Genomic DNA, 17,867 nt, shown 5'->3' on the forward strand with positions numbered 1-17,867 from the left:
TGGGTGGTGTTCGCTGAATCTGGCTGATCCCACGTCTGTGACAGTGCATGTTTTTTGAGTCAGCATGCTCACCAGAGAACTCACTCCTAGGAGACAATTCAACTGCAGAGAGAAGCCTGCATATGCATGCATGTGGAATGCTATCTATGCAGGATCTAAGTCTACGATAAAAGAATGGCCTCTTTCTCGAGTGAGTGAGTGAGTTAGTAGCTATTTAAAAAGCTAAATATGCAAACACCTGTAACCTGGAAAATAACTGTATTGAGAAGTAAAAGAAACAAACTATTTTACATAAAGATTCATGATTATGTATACATAAAATAAAACTTTTTATAATTTCACATGCATAAGATAAAACAAAATGCTGGATAAAATAAACCTTTCGAAAAACTTAAACTACATTTCAAATTAGAACATAAGAGGTATGAATGTCCATATTTTTTAATGAATTAGAAGGGGTCAGGGGAGGTCAGATTCCTTCTAAAAACAAATGAATAAGACCCAGAGGTGCGGAGAACCAGAAGGAACAAGGACCCAGAGGGAAAAGGGACTCAAGAAGATACTGGACCCAAGAACCAGGGACCAGAAGGGTAGGGACCCAGGGAGATTGGGGATCCAGGGGAGCAGAAACCCAAGAAAACAGGAACCCAGGAGAGAAGGAACCCAGGGGAGCAGGAACCCAGGGATAGCAGGAATTCAGCAGGGAGGAGACATAGAGGAAGCAGAGCTCTAGAGGGAGCAGAAACACAGAGGATACAAAAACAATCAGGGAGGCCGGAAACTCTGAAGGACACCCATAGCCCAGATTCCTGATCTGACTAAGTCAGGACCTCCAAAAATGTCATGCTTCAGGAAGTAATGCCAAACCCTCCTGGAATCAACGGCGACGTCTCTATCAAAGACCTAGGTGCCATAAGGTGGACTCAAGGGACATTTTAAGAAGGAAAACCAGAAACCCAAGAGTAGAAATCAGACTTTCACATGGTGGGGGGTCTTTACTGAGGAACAACACTCTCATCCAACTTCCTGGTGAAAACGTATCTATCAAATTGACCGCGCATACTCCAAGTGGCAGGTCTTGCAGTGTGAATTGGGAGAACATCCTCTACCCAATACATACAAGGCCCTAGGGTCTGTATGCACTGCACAAAAACGATCAAGTAAATCAAACTAAGGTACCAAACCCCCAAACCAACCAAACAAACAAAACATTGCCAGTCACAACATCCTACAACAAAGGAAAACAGCAGGTACAGTAAAGTCTGGGAGATGCTCAGCTAGTCAGTGCCTGCCTTGAGAACACGAGGACTGAGTTAGGTACCCAGAACCCACACAAAAATGGTTCATGGGCCGGAGAGATGGATTAGCAATTAAGAGCACTGGCTGCATCCAAGTTCAATTCCCAGCACCCACATGGTGTTTCACAACCATCTGTAACTCCAGTCCCAGGGAATCTAATGGCCTCTTCCAGTCCAGGCATGCATGTGGTACATAGACATACATACAGACAAAACACTCATACATAGAAAATAGGAAAATAAACAAATCCAAAAATCATTTTAAATGGGTGCGGTGGCGTGTAGCTCTAATCCCAGTGCTGGGGAGGGAGAGAGAAAAGAATTCCTGGACTTTGCTGGCCAGTCAACCTGGCCTAACCAGCAAGCCCCAAGTCTTAACAAGAGATGCTGTCTCATTGGCCAAGAACAAAGAAGTAGGCTTCAAGCAGGAATCTGACATTAGACTAGAACAAAGAAATAATCTCAAGCAGGAATCTAAATATTAGGCCAGAACAAAGAAGTAATTTCAGATAGGATTCTAAATTTTAGACTAGAATGAGGAAGTAGGCTTCAGACATGAAAATTACCTTGGGCTATGATAGGGAAGTAGGCTCAGATACTTTGGTCATCCTGATAAGCCTTTAGAAACAGTGATCACGGGAGTGTTTGCATAATTGGGTTTAATGCCTTGCTTTTTCTTTGTCTATTTGTGTTTATTGTATTGCTTGTTCCTTGACTATTTGCATCTATTGTATTGCTAGACCCTCAACCTAAAAACTGACCTTATTGCATGCATATAATCAAAATGGTATAAAAGCATAAAGGAAAAGGGGGTATAGGGTAGGGGGTTCTAGGGAGGGGAAATGGGGAAAGGGGATGACATCTGTACTGTAAATAAATAAAATATCCAATAAAAATTTTTTAAAAGAAATCCTGTCTCAAATTATATCTATATATGTGTATATCATCTATATATCTGTATCATCTATATATCTATGTATCTATGTGTCTGTATATCTATGTATCATGTATCTATATATCTATATCTAATTATATATATCTAATAGCTATATACTCATCTTACTATGTATCTGTATATTTATCTCTATATCTGTATATCTACCTGTATATTTATCTCTATATAAGTATCTATTGATAGTTATAGCTCTGTAGATCGATATCTATATAGAGTTAGATAGACAGACAGACAAACTAATACATAATGTGAAGGATAACTGAAGAATAGCACTCTAGACTCACCCCTGAATTTATATGCATGTGTAGCTCCTAAACACATACTAAATAAATAACCAAATGAAAATAAAATGAAGCAATTTAAATACGCTTATGTATAACAAAAGTGTACTGCACCCCCTTCTGCCCCTCGATTGGTCCTTGTGGCTGGGGCAGACACCTAGCTGCTCTGCTCTGGTGAAGATAAAAAATCCTGAGACATTCTAGAGGAGCCACTGCACTCAGAGCAACAAGTAAGAACCCCTTCCCACTACCCTAAGTCCCAGAGCCACAACTGGGAGCCTGGGGTGCTCATGACAAATCAGCCAACCAAACCCCGCCCCTCCGGAATACCATTCCCCTTCCGCCCCTCACTTTTGGCTGGGGCAGACATCTAGCTGGTCTGCTCCTGTGAAGACACCATATCCTGAGCCATTCTAGAGAAGTCACTCCACTCAGAGCAGTGAACACCTAGCTAGTCTGCTCCCATGAAGACACCATATCCTGAGCCATCCTAGAGGAACCACTGTACTCAGAGCAGCAGGATTTCAGGATCCTGGAGGTGGCCTGAGTCCCAGCAGTTCTTCCACCCAGGAGCTCAGGATCACAGGATTACAGAGACATCTGGACTCTGAGGAGTTCTGACATAAGCAAGATAACTGGAAAGACAGGCTCCAGTCAGAGACAGTGAATGCAGGTAGCACTAGAGTTAACCAGATGATGAAAGGCAAGCACAAGAACATAAGCAACAGAAACCAAAGTTACTTGGCATCATCAGAACCCAGTTCTCCCACCATAGCAAGCCCTGGATACCCCCATCACACTGGAAAAGCAGGATTCAGAATTAAAATCACTTCTCATGATGATGATAGAGGACTTTAAGAAGGACATAAATAACTCCCTTAAAGAAGTACAGAAGAACACAGGTAAACAGGTAGAAGCCCTTAAAGAGGAAACACAAAAATCCCTTATGCAAGAAAACACAACCAAGCAGGTGAAGAAATTAAACAAAACTATCCAGGATCTAAAAATGGAAATAGAAACAATAAAAAAAATCACAAAGGGAGACTACCCTGGAGATAGAAAACCTAGGAAAGAGATCAGGAGTCATAAACACAAGCATCACCAACAGAATACAAAAGATAGAAGAGAGAATCTCAGGTGCAGAAGATAGATGGAAAACATTGATACAACTGTCAAAGAAAATGCAAAATGCAAAAAGCTCCTAACCCAAAACATCCAGGAAATCCAGGACACAATGAGAAGACCAAACCTAAGGATAATAGGTATAGATGAGAGTCAAGATTCCCAACTTAAAGGGCCAGTAAATATCTTCAACAAAATTATAAAGGAAAACTTCCCTAACCTAAAGAAAGAGAAGCCCATGAACATACAAGACCCTACAGAACTCCAAATAGACTAGACCAGAAAAGAAATTCCTCCTGTCACATAATAATCAAAACATCAAATGCACAAAACAAAGAAAAATACTAAAAGCAGTAAGGGAAAAATGTAAAGTAACATATAAAGGCAGACCTATAAAAATTACACCACACTTCTCACCAGAGACTATAAAAGCCAGAAGATCCTGGACTGATATCATACAGACCCTAAGAGAACACAAATGCCAGCCCAGACTACTATACCCAGCAAAACTCTCAATGACTGTTGATGGAGAAACCAAGATATTCCATGACAAAACCAAATTTACACAATATCTTCCCACAAATCCAGCACTTCAAAGGATGATTGATGGAAAACTTCAACACAATGGGGGAAACTACAACCTAGAAAAAGCAAGCACGTAATCTTCCAACAACCCCAAAAGAAGATAGATACACAAGCATAATTCCATCTCTAATAACAAAAATAACAGGAAACAATAATCATTTTTTCTTAATATCTCTTAACATCAATGGACTCAACTCTTCAATAAAAAGACATAGACTATCAGACTGGATACATAAACAGGATACAGAATTTTGGTGCATACAGGAAATGCACCTCAGTGACAAAGACAGACACTACCTCAGAGTAAAAGGATGGAAAACAATTTTCCAAGCAAATGGTCCCAAGAAACAAGCTGGAGTAGCCATTCTAATATCAAATAAAATCAACTTTCAACCAAAAGTAATCAAAAAAGATCAGGAAGGACACTTGATACTCATCAAAGGAAAAATCTACCAAGATGAACTCTCAATTCTGAACACCTATGCTCCAAATGCACGGGCACCCACATATATAAAAGAAACTTTACTAAAGCTCAAAGTACACATTGCACCTCACACAATAATAGTGGGTGATTTCAACACCCCACTCTCAGAAATGAACAGATCATGGAAACAAAAACTAAACCAAGACAATGAAACTAACAGAAGTTATAAACCAATTGAACTTAACTGATATCTATAGAACATTTCATCCTAAAACAAAAGAATATATCTTTTTCTCAGCACCTCATGGTACCTTCTCCAAAATAGACCATAGAATTGGTCACAAAACAGGCCTCAACAGATACAAAAAGATTGAAATAATCCCTTGCATCCTATCAGATCACCGGGGACTAAGGCTGGTTTTTAATAATGACAAAAATAATGGAAAGCTCACATACACATGGAAACTGAACAACACTCTACTCAATGATGACCTGGTCAAGGAAGAAATAAATAAAGAAATTAAAGATGCTGGGGCCCGAGCTACCCCACATTTGGGGGCCAAAATGTCCCCCAAATGTCTCAGACCACTCTGTCAATATTGGAATCCGCACTGCCAAAAGCCTTGGGGGCTAAGTTGTTAGGACCCGCACTGCCCCAAGCTGCTTCAGTTCCCGGGTCGGGGTTCAGCAAGAGAGAGAATGAGGATGGACTCGAAGAATGGAGACCAGACAGAGTGTGATTCAATCCCGTTTATTCTTCAGTCTCTCCTCCTAGTCCAAGTTCCAAGTCTTGAGTTCCTAGTCCCTAGTGCCTCCAAGTTGCAAGTTACTTCTTCCACGTGCTAAGTGCCTAATGTCTAATTCCATGTTCTTCCTCCAAGTGCCAAGTGCCTAATACCTAATGCCTAATAACTAACTCCAAGTTGTACTCTTCCGAGTGCCTAATTCCTACTCCAAGTTGTACTCTTTAAGTTGTACTCTCTAACCTAATTCCTAGTTCCAAGTTGTATTGAACTCTTCTGTCTGCCTCTTGCCTTTTATATGTCTCACTTCTAAGCCACACCCTTAAGTCACACCCTTAGGTTTTATCTCTAAATCATGCCCTTAAGTCTGGCTCTAAATCACAGCTTTAAGTCTCACATACCCAAGGGAAGATCCTGGGTATCTAAAACAAGATGTTATCAGAGTGTGCTCAGCTGTTGCAGGCTATTGTAATCAAATCTCTTGTCAGGGTATATGGCTCAAGATGGCTGCAAGGATGATAGCCACCTTCTGTCAGCTCCCCACATAAAGACTTTTTAGAATTTAATGAAACTGAGGACACATTATACCAAAACTTGTGGGACTCCATGAAAGCAGTGCTAAGAGGAAAACTCATAGCTCTAAGTGCTTACAAAAAGAAACTGGAGAGAGCATACACTGACAACTGGACAGCACACCTGAAAGTTCTAGAACAAGAAAGAAGCAAATACACCCAAGAGGAGTAGACAGCAGGAAATAATCAAACTCAGGGCTGAAATCAACCAAGTAGAAACAAAAAGAACTACACAAAGTATCAACAAAACCAGGAGCTGATTCTTTGAGAAAATCAACAAGATAGATAAACCCTTAGCCAGACTAACCAGAGGGCACAGAGACAGTATCCAAATTAATAAAATCAGAACTGAAAAGGGAGACATAACAACAGAAACTGAGGAAATTTTTAAAAATTATCAGATCCCACTACAAAGGCCTATACTCAACAAAACTGGAAAATCAGGGTGAAATGGACAATTTTCTAGACAGATACCAGGTACCAAAGTTAAATCAAGAGCAAATAAACCATCTAAACAGTCCCATAATCCCTAAAGAAATAGTGGCAGTCATTGAAAGTCTCCCCACCAAAAAAAACCCAGGACCAGATGGTTTTAGTGAAGAATTCTATAAGACCTTCAAGGAAGACCTAATACCAATTCTCTTCAAACTATTCCACAAAATAGAAACAGAAGGAACTGTTGGGAGCTGACTTTTAGCAGAAAGCAGCTATCATCTTTGCAGCCATCTCCATATACCCTAATAAGAGACTTGTTTTTCAACAGCCCACAACAGCTGAGCACACTCTGATAAACATCCTGTTTATCCCACATATCTTGTTTTGCTCTTTTGTGACCCCAGCTGCATGGTGCAGGTGGTAAAGTGTCTTCAGCTGTGTTCCCCTGCTTGTGCTTATAAATACCCAGGATTTCCTTGCAAGGAGGAGAGACAATAAGAGAGAGACAATAAGAGGAGACAATAAACGAGAAAGGAGACTTGACCACACACTCTGGTTTGTCTCCATTCCTTGAGTCTCTTCCCCTTCTTCCCCCACTCTCTCTCTTGACCAGAGCACTTAGCCCCAAAGCGTGGGGCAGTGCGGGCCTCAACAAGGAACAGTACCCAATTCATTCTATGAAGCTACATACCTAAATCTCACAAAGACCCAACAAAGAAAGAGAACTTCAGACCAAACTCCCTTATGAATATCAATACAAAAAGTACTCAATAAAATTCTCACAAACCGAATCTAAGAACACATCAAAACAATCACCCACCATGATCAAGTAGGCTTTATCCCAGGAATGCAGGGATGGTTCAATATTCAAAGATCCATCAATGTAATCCACTATATAAACAAACTCAAAGAAAAAAACCCACATGATCATCTCACTAGATGCTGAGAAAGCATTTGACAAAATTCAACACCCCTTCATGATAAAAGTCTTGGAAAGATCAGGAATCCAAGGCCTATACCTAAACATAGTAAAAGCAATATACAGCAAACCAGTAGCCAACATCAAACTAAATGGAGAGAAACTTGAAGCAATCCCACTAAGATCAGGGACTAGACAAGGCTACCTACTCTCTCCCTACCTATTCAATATAGCACTGGAAGTCCTAGCTAGAACAATTAGACAACAAAAAGAAGTCAAAGGGATACAAATAGGAAAGGAAGAAGTCAAAATATCACTATTTGCAGAAGATATGATAGTATACCTAAGTGACCCCAAAACTTCCACCAGAGAACTCCTAAACCTGATTAAAAAAAAAAAAACTTCAAGTTTTCAGCAAGTGGCTGGTTATAAAATCAACTCAAATGAGTAACCTTCCTCTACTCAAAACATAAACAGGCTGAGAAAGAAATTAGGGAAATGACACCCTTCACAATAGTCACAAATAATATAAAATTCCTTGGTGTGAATCTAACCAAGCAAGTGAAAGATCTATATGACAAGAACTTCAAGTCTCTGAAGAAAGAAATTGAAGAAGATCTCAGAAGATGGAAAGAGCTCCCATGCTCATGGATTGGCAGGATTAATATAGTAAAAATGGCCATCTTGCCAAAAGCAATCTACAGATTCAATGCAATCCCCATTAAAATCCCAACTCAATTCTTCACAGAGTTAGAAAGAGAAATTCTCAAATTCATTTGGAATAACAAAAAACCCAGTATATCGAAAACTATTCTCAACAGTAAAAGAACTTCTGAAGGAATCACCATTCCTGACCTCAAGCTGTACTACAGAGCAATAGTGATAAAAACTGCATGGTGTTGGTACAGAGACAGGCAGGAAGATCAATGGAATAGAATTGGAGACCCAGAAATGAGGCCACACACCTATGGTCACTTGAACTTTGACAAAGAAGCTAAAACTGTCCAGTGGAAAAAGGACAGCATTTCCAATAAATGGTGCTGGTTCAACTGGAGGACAACATGTAGAATATAAATTGACCCATTCTTATCTCCTTTAACAAAGCTCAAGTCCAAGTGGGTAAAGGACCTTCACATAAAACCAGATACACTGAAACTAATAGAAGAGAAGGTGAGGAAGAACCTTGAATATTTGGGCACAGGGGGAAAGTTCCTGAACAGAACACTAATGGCTTATGCTCTAAGTTCAAGAATTGACAAATGGGACCTCATCAAATTGCAAAGTTTCTGTAAGGCAAAGGACACGGTCAATAGGACAAAACGGCAACCAACAGATTGGGACAAGATCTTTATCAATCCCACATCCGACAGAGGGCTAATATCCAATATATACAAAACTCAAGAAGTTAGACTCCAGACAACCAAATAACCCTATTAAAAATGGGGTACAGAGTTAAACAAAGAATTCCCAACTGAGGAAACTCGAATGGCTGAGAAGCACCTTAAGAAATGCTCAACATCCTTAGTCATCAGGGAAATGCAAATCAAAACAACCCTGAGATTCCACCTCACACCAGTCAGAATGGCTAAGATCAAAAACTCAGGTGATAGTAGATGCTGGCGAGGATGTGGAGAAAGAGGAACACTCCTCCATTATTGGTGGGATTGCAAAATGGTGCAACCACTCTGGAAATCAGTCTGGCAGTTCCTCAGAAAATTGGACATAGCATTACCTGAGGACCCAGCTATACCACTCCTAGGCATATACCCAGAAGATGCTACAACATATAATAAGGACATATGCTCCACTATGTTCATAGCAGCCTTATTTATAATAGCCAGAAGCTGGAAAGAACCCAGATGTCTTTCAACAGAGAAATGGATGCAAAAAAATGTGGTATATTTACACAATGGAGTATTACTCAGCTATTAAAAACAATGAATTAGAGAAATTCTTAGGTAAATGGATGGAACTAGAAAATATCATCCTGAGTGAGGTAACCCAATCAAAAAAGAACACACATGGTATGCACTCACTGATAATTGTATATTTGCTCAGAAGCTTGGAATAGCCAAGATTCAACTCACAGACCACATGAAGCTCATGAAGAAGGAAGACCAAGTGTGGGTGCTTTGGTCCTTCTTAGAAGGATTAACAAAATACTCAAGGGAGCAAATGTGGAGACAAAGTGTAGGACAGAAACTGAAGGAGGGGCCATCTGGAGACTGTTCCACCTGGGGATCCACCCCATGTGCAGTCACCAAAGGTAGAGACTGATGTGAATGTCAGGAAGAGCATGCTGACAGGAGCCTGATGTAGCTGTCTCCTTAGAGGTCTGCCAGAGTCTGACATATTCAGAGGCAGTTGCTCACAGCTAACCATTGAGCTGATAAAGGGGTTTCCAACGGAGGAGTTAGAGAGACGACTGAAGGAGCTGAAAGGGTTTGTGGCCCCATGAGGAGAGCAACAATAATAACCAACCAGAGCTCCCAGGGCCTAAACCGCCAGCCTGGGAGCACTTAGGGAGGGACCCATGGCTCCAGCTGTATATGTAGAGGAGGATGGCCATGTCAGCATACGTGGAAAAGGAGGTCCTTGGTCCCATGAAGGCTGGATGCCCAGTTGGGGGGGAGATTCGAGGGTGGGGAGGTGGGAGAGGGGAGGTAGGTGAGGGCACATCCTCATAGAAGCAGGAGGAGGGGGATGGGATAGGGGCTTTCTAGACAGGGGGAATGGGGTAAGGGGATAACATCTGAAGTGTAAATAAAATATCCAATAAAAAAAAGTGGGCTGCATCTGATAAATAGCTATATGAGAGCTTAGAGAGATAGCTTTGGGGTTAAGAATTTAGTCTATTGCAATCATGAAGACCAGGGTTTGGGTTCCAGCAGCCACAGAACAAGCTACACAAATCACAAATGCATATAACTCCAGCCCTCAGAGAGTCAATGGCTTCTTCTGTCCTTGGCATGCACCTGCACACACATGTGCGTGCACTCATACTCACACACAAACATACATGCATGCATACATTAGTAACTAATTAAAATATACACTGTGATGTTGGTGACTCCCGCCTCTTGTGATGCGGACAGCTGCCTTCCATTTCTTCTGAGGAGAGTTCTATGGAGCTGCAGTCTTTGTGGGGCTTTTTGCATTCTCTTTGTGCTGAGCTGGGATTCACTCTGGTCTGAGGGTCTTTAGTCCCTGGCCATGCCTCCCGCAGCCACACAGGGCTCCACGCCATGAAGGATGCCTGTGAATGTGAGATCATGACTGAGTTCTTCCGTGACATCAACCATGTTCACTGTGTTCTTATTGGCCACAGCATTCTGCATGCTTCCACTGGTGAGCAGACGCCTCTCCCCCTAAACGTGGCCTTTCTTTATTGAGGAGCTTAAATGAGCAGTAACCTGTATTAATTAGCATTTCAGTTAGTTATGATTTGTATTTCTCTGATAAGTATAATGTTTATAAACAAATTGAAAATTTTTTCTCTTACAAATACGAGGGTGTTTTTAGAAGTCTAAATTATTTTTAGCCTTTCAACAAATACATCGGAATCAACTTTGTGAGTTGCTTGCTCTAATCCATCCCTTCTTGTGTTGTTCAGTGCTGCCTTTAGAACTCAGTTCCTGTGCATACTAGGCAAGTGCTCTAACACCAAGCTCCACCTCCTGCCCAAACTTGTGTTTTTCTTGACCTGCTGGGAGATGTTGCTGTTATTATTAGATTGTGTTGCTAGGCTCCATGTTCAGGTCCTCAACTCTAGATGATTTCTCTGAGGCCACACTGGACTCCCTAAGACCTTTGAGGACCCTGTCTTTTCTAAGCAGACGATATCTAACTTCAGTCAGAAATGGAGACACATTCTAGGTGACAGAGGGACAGATTGGTCGTTGCTGTTGGCTTTGAAGCTGGACAAAAAAACCACAGCCAAGGAAACCAGGGTGCCCAGGAAGCTGGTGGGGGTCAGGTCCTCTCAGGCATCAGGCGAAAAGAACATCAGTGTGTTGACTTTCTACAAATCTTATTATCTTTGGAACTGTGGGCAACAGGACTGTTGTTTTAAGCCACTGAAGGTGTGTCTGTATGTTGAAGCAGAGGCAACGGGCTAAACCTGATTGTGTAGAGAAATGCTATCCTCCTGGGTCCTTATTTTCCTTCCTTTGTGCCTGATAAGATGGTCTACTTTGAATACCCAACTTTGTCTTCCTCCTGCTCAGACCTCCTTGAGTCCTAGGGAGAATCTAGCCCAGGGCTGTGAGGAGTACCTCTCCTTGTTCTCAACGCCCCCCCCCCCCTCAGCTCTGTCAGCTAGAACTGTGGTTTTGACATGTGCCTTGGGGGAGGCAGGCCCCTCTGCATCTTCCCTTTAGGTCCCTCTGGGCACAGTGCTCACCACATCTGCTGGTCAAGTGAGCTGCTGGCTCACAGAAGCTCTCATATAGAAAGTGAAGGGCTCATGCATGCTCCCAGCCTCTTAGGAATGCTTTTCCTAGCACCAAGGCGACTTTTTAATGGCCATGTAAATTGCTGTGAGTGAGCCATGAAGGGACACGGGAGCAGGAATGGGGACAAGTCACTTATGGTAGTGGCAGAGTTGGGGGTCAGAGGCAGATGGCCCAAGGGGATACAGTATTGGCTGTTACCTCAGTGTTTATAATTGGGCTTTCCAACCCTTCCTGACTGTCAAGTTCATAGGCAACGCTGCTGGATGATTCTGATATGGTGAACTATTCAAAAGTAACACACACACACACACACACAAGAACACAGACACCTGTCTTTCAGAGAACAAGCAGCTTTTGGAAATGCAATTTTTTCTTTGTGGTGAGAATATATATACGTATGTGAAGAAAGCCAGGTCGGAGGTCATGGGCTGTGTGGAGTGTGAGCAATGGACAGAGCAGGGCAGGGTGGGCACACTCCTTCCTTAGCTGGCAGTGAAGACGGAAGACTCCTGTTGCTGGTGTGTTCGGGTCTGGGAGGAATGCTCCCTGTGTGGGGAGCTAGACGAGGCACACCTTCATCTCAGAAACTTTGAAGCTGTAGTTGTAACCCCTCCATGAATTCCAATTGACACCATTTGCAAGCTCTTATGGGGACCCCTAAGGTAAAGGCCATTCCGGTTGGAAGTGTGGCAGTCAGCATACCACCAGGCTCTGTGAAAATGCTTGGCACAGCTGGAAGAACTCAGGTCGTTGTCTTGGTCTTTGGTGGAGAAGAATCTGTTGTTTTGGAAAGTCAGGGAGTCACCTGTTCAGAAAGAACATGCATCACACAGAGGCTAGACTCCCAATAGACAACCCATCTCCCACCTTGGATGTTCCTATTCTCAATCAGAGGATTTATCAGTTGAGATCCAGGTGAGAAACCCAGCTACACAAGCCTTGGGAGAGAGTATTCATCAGATATGACCCTCTCGTTCTGGTCCAGCAAGTCCCAGTGGCCATTGGCATCTCTCTCCCTCACTACACTATCTGTTCCCTTGGGAACCCTCTGAACAGCACCACAGCAACTGGCTCTCTTTCTCCTGTAGCCCGAGTCTCTCTGGGACTTCTCTTGACTTCTCTCTTGCCCTGGCTGTCTCTCAGTAGGCACCGAATGGTTTCATGCCTCCAGGCCTCTAGGATTCATCCTGTTCTACTTCCTTGTTGGACATGAAGCTTACAAGGAGCTTCTAATGGCCTCACCCACAGAACACCATCAAAGCACATCCCGGATTTGGCTGATTTTTTTTCAGTCCAAGGCAGTATGGTGCAAAGTGAATGCACATGTTTCAGAGCTGTCGCCACTGAAGCCCCTGAGGATGTGGCCTGTCTCCCTTAGCTCTGAGTCCAGAAGTTAAATAGGTGTGGTCAGGCCCCAAGGTTCCTCAAGTCACACTGGGAATCTCTTCAATCCCCTGTCCCCAGGTTCATATGCTGTAGGGTGCACTGTGTAAGACGCACTTCCCAGACCACAAATCCTTCTAGGAAATAAGGGCTGCTTCTGTTTGGAGATGAAACATCCCCTAAAAGTGCTGTAGGCTGAAGGCCTAGTTGAGTGCAAGCACTGTTTGGGGTCAGGTGATTGGATTGAGTGAGCTGAGACCTCAGTAGGTTGGTCACTGATAGATTCCTAGTAGCCCATTGGGAGATGGTGACACTGGGAAGGCAGGGCCTGGTTAGCAGAAGAGGCTCACTAGGACATGCCTTTGAAGAATGTTCAGCCCCCTTCTCTGCTTCTCGTTGGCCCTAGAATGAGAGGATTTGTTCCATCACAGGTTTCCACCATGACCTCACCTTGGGTCCAAGTGACTAAGGATGAAACCGTGGGTCAAAATTAGTCTTCCTTCCTTCTGAGTTTACTTCCTTTAGTTCTCTGTCACAAAGATGGAAGGCTGACTAACTCAAGGTCCCAAATATGTTTTTTCTTTGGGGAAACAAGGCTTTAGCAGCCAGGGAGAGATGATCATCTCCTCTGACGTCATCAGAGATAGTAGTCAGTGGTCCTCAGTCACTGTGCAATGGAGCTGGGTGTGAGCCCTTGGGAGTGCTAACAGACCGCCTCCCATGGGACTCTCATGGGACGCACGTGGACCTAAGATGCAGGTATTAGTATTTTGCTGATGGCAGTCCTAGGCTCAAGGCCACCAAGGGGCGATGAAAAGCCTTCTGCTCAGAGTAGCTCAGAAGTCCCCACCTCACAGCCTGCCCCCAACCCCCTAGCTGCTCACCAGCACCACCGCCAAGAAAGTTCCCCAGGACGAGCTTGTATTTCTCTGTCTCTCCCTGGATCCGGAAGGAGCTGTACTTGGCAAAGACATGCTTGCCGTCAAAGTCTGCAAGATCCACCCTCAGCTCACTGGTTCCTTCAGGGAGAGGAGGGGGGGATGTTAAGGCTCAGAAGAGATGGGAGTCCGATATGATACCCGAAAGTCCTAAGGAATTCACCTGAGTAGGTACCAACATCTTTTGGCTATAGAAGTTCCTCGGGGGTGCCCCATGCTTCTAGGCACCTCTGTCTGTTCTAAAGGCAGTACCTGAAAACCCACTGGCAGTGCTCCCTTGGCATGACCCAGCATGCTTTATTCTGTGAATTCTCCCAGAGGATTGTGCTTTTAAATGCAGTAGTCTGAACCTGGATGTGCAAGGTTTTAGCTTTAAAAAAAAAAAACTGGGTGCACAGAGGCAGACACAATAAGGTGTCCTGGTAGTGGGTAAGAGACAAAAGGCTATGTGGTTTTCAGACAGGTCATGAGCTAGTGTTTTGTACCACAGTGGGAGGAGAAGGGACTAGGGGAGCTTGCTCTCTCTGTGACTTGTAGAGACAAGGGGGACTTTTGTAGGACCCAGAGGCAAGTGTTCTAGATGAATTAACAGCTAGACATGAGAAACGATGTCCCAAGACATCTTTTGGGTCCTGAGATGTCATATCCCACAGCTAGAGGAGTCCCTTATCCCCCGACCCTCAGCCTGTGGAAGGCCACAGATGGGATCTCATGCCCTGGGGTGACGTTGCTGAGTATTGTGTACTCTAACCACCCAGGTCTCCTCTGCCCCATGGCCCAGGTCTCAGGGTCCCAAGGTGAGCCTATATGGCCGGCATTGCCTACCCTCAGTGGTTAAAGTGTGAATGTTATCATTCCCCAGCCAGAACTCCCCCAGCTGACTGCCGAAGCCCTGCTTGTATGGGGAGAACAAGTGTGCTTGGAGTCTCCTCAAGTACTAATGTTGTGGCCCAGGGTTCCAGTGACTGTACCCCGCAGCAGATCCAATATGGGGTTTGCCCTACTCCTTGCTGGAGGGCTGGTCAGGAAGGTGCTGGTCCCTTTGAGCCTCTGTCTTATAATATTAGGCAGGTGAAGAAGAAAACCACAGCCCAGCTTTCAGGGCAGCTGTGAAAGTGTCTGTTGCCTAGATGTCTTACAGGGGCCAAGTGGAGCAAACATTGATAGGACACAGGGCTGGAAAGCACGCCTGGAGTGCCTTAGATGGTCCAGAGAAGCCCTCCTGGGTCTTTTCAGACTAGTTGGACCTAGTTTTTGTCACTGACCACTCTGTCAAGGTACCCGGTGTAAGACCCAAGGCAAGGAGGGCCCGAAGTAGACATCCAAGTTCAGAAGACCTCCCTCCCATCATTACTGTCCCCTTCCATATACCCTCCTTCCCCAGCACACACCTCTATCTCCTTTGACACCTGCCTCTCCCTTGGGCCCTGGGGCTCCAGGCAAGCCAGGGCAGCCTTGAAGGATGGTGAGCTTGTTGGAACCTTCCAGACCCAGGACCTTCACTTCTGCGGAACAACACAAGCATCAGTTGGTAGTAATACCATATACCACCTGCCCTGAGGGCAACTGTCAGCCCAGCCATGTCAGGCAGAGGGCTGCGGACAGAATCATCAGCCTCCTCTGGAGAGATGGACAGAAGTCAGGTCTTCCTTTGATAGGGATTAGGTCTATCATTGCCCTGGGAGCTGGGCAGATGGGAGGAGGATGCAGGATAGATCTGTGTCTGGTGTGGGGGGAGCTGCTTGAGAATGAGTCCTCCAGTTACCAATGCTGTCATTTGACAGATCACCTAAGCCCCTGTGTCCTCAGCTTCAAGTGGTTATAGGAGCTAGAGAGAGGCCCAGGGCTTAAGAGCACTTGTTCCTGCAGAGGACCTAGGTTTGATTACCGCAACTGTCAGTAACTCCAGTTCCAGAGGATCTGATGCCTTCTTCTGGCTTCTGCAGACGTCAGGCGTGCAAAACGGTGCACAGACATACATACAGGCAAAACAGCCATACACACTTAAAAAATGTGTTTTCTTAGAGAACAGGGCTCAGTTTGAGAATGAGAACTAAATTCTTGCCATCACTCTAGAACTTAAAGAAAGCTTTGGAAATGGTTACAGAAAAACAAGAGTCAATCTTGCTAGGAAACTGAGTTAATGTAACTTTTTTTCCCCTCCAACTCCTGAGGGTTGACCATGCAATGACTGGACTAAAGAGGATCTTCTCGGGGAGGGGACATGCGCACCCCAAAGCACAGCAGGAACCAAACAGAAATTGCTACATTTTGTAAAATATCGTCAATTTGCTGACTTGCAAAGTGCATACTTCTGCAGAAGAACTCTTGAGATATCAGAATAGGGAAGGGCTCACCTCAGAGACCAGAGACTTGTCTTCAGTATGCTTCTTGCCAGGTTTTGTTCTTTGCTTTTGTTTTTATTTTTTTGAGATTATAATTACATCTCTCCCTTCCCTTTCCTTCCTCCAAATCCTTCGAAATCCCGTTTCCATGTTCGAATTCATGGCCTCATTTTTCACAAATTATTATTGTATATGCATACACATATATGTCTAAATATATTTATATATAATGTATATATGCATACATATGCATATACATATAACATGTGTATTTATATACATATAAATTTCCAAATATAACCTGCTGAGTCCATATAATGTTACTTGTGCATATGTTTACAGGGCTCATAGTGTGACACTGGACAGTCAACCAGTGGGAAGGACAACCTCTCCTTCTCCCAGTGTGCTTTAGTTGCCTGGAGTTCTTTATGTAGGGTTGAGGCCTTGTAGACTTTTCCCTGTCCAATTTTCCTGCTGGGCTCTTTCCCCTGTGGTGGTCTGTGCCTTGCTGTCTGAGTCTCTTCTCTAACCATGTCACCACTTGAGGTAGCTGTCCTGTTCTTAGGCGCAATTTCCCCAGGGTGGACAGAACTGATCAGAAATACTCTCCAACCCCAAATCCTTGCCCATATGTACCAGGAGACTCTGGGGTACATCTTTACCAAAGCTACCAAGGGGGTGTGGCACCATAGATTAGAAGATCCTAGCACCTCTCTCCAAAGTCCCTAAGAAGGTGGAAGGCCTCAGGATCAGCAGTTACAGGTCCACAGAGTCTCCACCTGAACTGGTGCTGGTCAATCTGAGTCTATCCTCAGAGAGTGACACTGAGCTGACAGGAGCTTCTCAGAAGAGGTGGGCACAGGGACACTAAGTGGGCATTAAGTGGATAGTCACCTGCTCTCAGGGGCTTAGAGTCTGTCTCACCTGGGCAGGTGTCAGCAGCATGGATGCTCAGCTCTTTTATACACAAGGTCAAGATGAAGAGTGCAGCAGGTCCCAGGGCCATGGCAACTACTTGGCTCCCAGCCCCTCTATAGCTTTGCAGGAGCACTCTCCTCTTATAGGGCAGGAACCCCAGATCCCCACCTTGGGCTCCAATGTCCCAATCCCCAGGAGACAGTCACTTCCTCTGGTTGCACAAGAGACCTAAAATAGTCCCAAGGGTATGTCTGTTCTTCCAGTGTGGCCTTTTGAGGTTCACTTCCCCTGCAGAGGCATCTGAGCCCAGTCTAGAGTCACCTCTATTTGCAAAAGGCCTGCCTTGCTGGTGACTTAAGCATAGCCCCACATTCCCTTGCTGTGTCTTGTGGTTAGGTAGGATTATGGAGGACGGACTTCAGGACAGTCAGGAATGAGTTGGTCATCGGGGATTTGATGAAAGGGAAAGTCTTGAGATCCCAAGACTGTACCTTG

The 17,867-nt window shown here is 44.2% G+C and overlaps 1 protein-coding gene across 1 annotated transcript; it reads right to left on the reverse strand.

Moving 5' to 3' along the window:
- Positions 1-12,226: 12,226 nt before the first annotated feature.
- LOC117702822 (ficolin-2-like) lies at positions 12,227-17,461 on the reverse strand. Its single transcript, XM_034493998.2, is given in 6 exon segments — positions 12,227-12,429; positions 12,432-12,593; positions 14,056-14,190; positions 14,935-15,027; positions 15,501-15,614; positions 17,379-17,461. Coding segments are annotated over 6 exon segments (669 nt in total). The 5' UTR covers position 17,461; the 3' UTR covers positions 12,227-12,346.
- Between the last annotated feature and the right edge of the window lie 406 nt (positions 17,462-17,867).

The sequence above is a fragment of the Arvicanthis niloticus genome, chromosome 2 (assembly GCF_011762505.2).
Source record: "Arvicanthis niloticus isolate mArvNil1 chromosome 2, mArvNil1.pat.X, whole genome shotgun sequence".
In the NCBI taxonomy this organism is placed as follows: Eukaryota; Metazoa; Chordata; class Mammalia; order Rodentia; family Muridae; genus Arvicanthis; species Arvicanthis niloticus.